At 28.9% G+C, this 3137-nt stretch overlaps 1 protein-coding gene across 1 annotated transcript in view; it reads right to left on the bottom strand.

Annotated features, from left to right (window-relative positions):
• Nucleotides 1-969: 969 nt before the first annotated feature.
• LOC115239576 overlaps nucleotides 970-3137 on the bottom strand; it is a 5736-nt gene continuing 3568 nt past the window's right edge. The window contains exons 3-4 of the mRNA XM_029814172.1: nucleotides 1723-1865; nucleotides 970-1508 (exon numbers count right to left, since the gene is read on the bottom strand). Coding sequence (XP_029670032.1) covers nucleotides 1421-1508; nucleotides 1723-1865 — 231 coding nt within the window. The 3' untranslated portion in view covers nucleotides 970-1420. The remainder of the gene's footprint in view (nucleotides 1509-1722; nucleotides 1866-3137) is intronic.

Here is a 3137-nt window from a genome sequence, read left to right as displayed (position 1 = left end):
AATTGATTTGTCTCATTATTCTGTACATAAAAGTATTACGGTAAGATTATCGAAAACTAAATATTTTACGAGATATTTTATTTTTTATATCAAAATATGTCAGACTAAGATATAAAATAACTCGAAAAATACTTAATGAAAAAATACTTTATTACAGTGTTTTGAAAAACTCTCGAGGTAAACTACAAGAATATGTAAAGAAAAATAGAGGTTGCCATTTAAGAAATTGATGACAAATGACGCAATGCCGTTGATGCCTTTATCCAAAAATATAATACTACTAATTTTCCGATTTTCAAAGTCAAGGTTTTTTCACCTCTATTAAGCTAGCAGGACTAAATCAGAAGAATCAAATTGGACCTATTAGGTTATTTAGTGCCCATTTTGTACTAATTTGTACCACTAATAATAATTTTGTATTTCGTCCCATTTTTAAAAAAGTCATGGCGCTGCTATCTTCAAATTAAGCTAGCAAGACCAAACTAAAACAAAACGAAAAGATAAAAATAAGACTAGAAATCGAAAGGACTGAATTTTTACTAATTTGTACCATCCAAATAAACTTAATATATTTATCCCTTCTGCTTAAAACAACCCGCAATTGAACTCATTGTCAGTTCTATTAAGCTCAAGAGTAAAGTATCTTTCACCACGAGCAGAACCAATCGCTACTTGTACACTCGACGCAACATAATTTGTATCATCAAAGTGTAAAGTTTCAGATTTTGTACCCCCGCCATTCCTTCGAAAACTATCCCCAATCCTTATCAGTCTCAAGAGTAAAGTACCTTTCAAAAACTGAAACTGGATACTAAATAATCTGATAGGTCCAATTTGATTCTGCTAATTTGATCCAACCTAATAGAAGTGGTTTTTTCGAAAACAAAGTTTCGTGGGAAAAAAATTTGTTCTTTATTATTTATTCTTTATTATTTATTCTTTTTTATGTTATTTCCCTATATTGTTTTTTACGTTATTTTCTTTCTTCATGCCAAACTTTTTTTTCCGATTGTAGGTAACGATCGATCCGAGGAAATCTTGTATATCTTTTGAAAAGGAGAGAGAAGAAAGCTAATGACTCTTTCGATTAATCTCACGCATCCATCTCACTTTCGCCATACTTTTCTCGAAATTCCGCTGTATTCTCTCCCCATGTCTTTTACTATCTCAATACCCGCTTTTGTGTCCCTGCGATAATTGCGATCGACATTGACGTGGAAATTGAAGAATTAATATGTTGAGAATTGCGAAATTGAAGTGGGAAATTAATTGTATCATTAAGAAACATGATTGTTGATTCTCAATCGGATAGAAATTAATTTTTTTTTTTATATGGCTAAAAACAATGAAACAATTATATTTAACTACACTTGTGTAAAAATGGGAAATTATATAAGTCTAATTAACTAGCTAATTATATTTAAAATACAACAATTTTCAATCTTCTTCGAATTTCGTCCTTTGTTTCCTTTGGTACGTATGGATTTTTTAATGGATCTGCATTAAGTCTGCAAATATGAAAGAGGAAAAGAAAACATAGATTATGTACGTAATATATAACGTCGCGCTTTTTACTATCAGATTTTATATTTAGTAGATTAACAAATTTCTGATAATTAACAAATCATTATTATTATTGTAAAATATTTTTTAACATATTTTATTAATACATATCTTTGTGTGATGAAATTATTTCAAATTGAATATTTTCGAAAGATTTACCTATAAAGCGATGGTGCATTAGCGCAATTAACATTGTACCACCAATCGCATGCAAATTCATGCTGGTTAAAAAGTGTTCCATTGGTGCATAAGAAAGAGGCACCTTGATGTCCTTCACGTCCGTCATGGCAAATGTGATATGCCTATAACAATATCAATTTGATACACAAAATTAAAAACAGCATAATTAGTCTTACAGAAACTTTGATAGATTTAATAACTGTGTTTTCTTTTTTTAGCAATTGTAATTTTGATTTCTATAATACAAATATACAAAAAATTATTCGGTGTAAATTAGTCAAATCAAAAGATAATATAATGTTTCCTGTGTTTTACATAAATATGATAATTAAGAAATTAATGCAAAACACAAATTTGCAAGTTTGGTAAAAATATTGAAAACAACACGAAACGCGGTAGAAAGAAATCAGTCTTAAGGAAATATAAAGGAAGTGAATGACATTCTTGAAAAGGAAAGTTTAACGCTCTGGAAATCAAGTTGCAATGCATGACGGAACATTTCAGTCACGTAACGACATTTATATACATTTATTGCATTTTATTGTTCATGTAGAAATTAGCAATAGCTTATTTGGTCATATTTTTATGACAATCATTGTTTTCAAGTTTAATATAATATATTAAATGCAAATATATCAAAAATAATATAATTTATCAGAAGTGCAAGATACCTTGTTCGAAATGTTAAAGATTGTCGAGCAAAAGTAATATTATATTGAACATATATTCGATACATTGAGAGAGTCTGAGTCAAACTCAATTACGACAACAATTTGCCAAGACTGTTCTCTCGCAGAGTTTGTCTTTCACCAAGACAAGATTGGTCTTTACTCCCGCGTTGCCTTGAAGTTTTAATAATGCCAGTCCGTTCTCTTACATAATAAATCCGCTCTACTTTGTCCGCTCACGCTACGTCGAAATTAGTGAAATGATTTTTCCTTACTTTGCAAGTAACGTTATCAGTTTTATACAGAACACGACATAAAGTGCGCAATACACAATAATCACTTTGTAAATATATCGTTAGAAGTATATACAGTACAAAGAGAAGGGTAGGAGGGAGAGGAGAGATCAATGTGTTGTGATAAATTATCTTCAATATGTATAAAATTTGTTTAATTTATTCTAAATATTATTGTAATGTTTATGAACAGCATATATATTTACATTTTTACAACTCAATTTTATATAGAAAACAAGAGCCAAAAAGGATTTTTAAAGTTTAAAAACAAATGTATTAGAATACGCAATTGACATAGACAAGCTTCATCCCTATACTATTATTACTGAAATAAATATAATTGCTTTATTATTCATTTATTGCTCTTAATATTTCGTTCTTTTGTAAACATTTTTAGAGCAAGAATTATTAAAAACTTTTTAAATAAAGATAT

Source organism: Formica exsecta, unplaced genomic scaffold (assembly GCF_003651465.1).
Source record: "Formica exsecta isolate Colony F162 unplaced genomic scaffold, ASM365146v1 scaffold388, whole genome shotgun sequence".
Lineage (NCBI taxonomy): Eukaryota > Metazoa > Arthropoda > Insecta > Hymenoptera > Formicidae > Formica > Formica exsecta.
The sequence above is the reverse complement of the archived record's forward strand: the minus strand, read 5'-3'. Positions and strand labels throughout refer to the sequence as shown.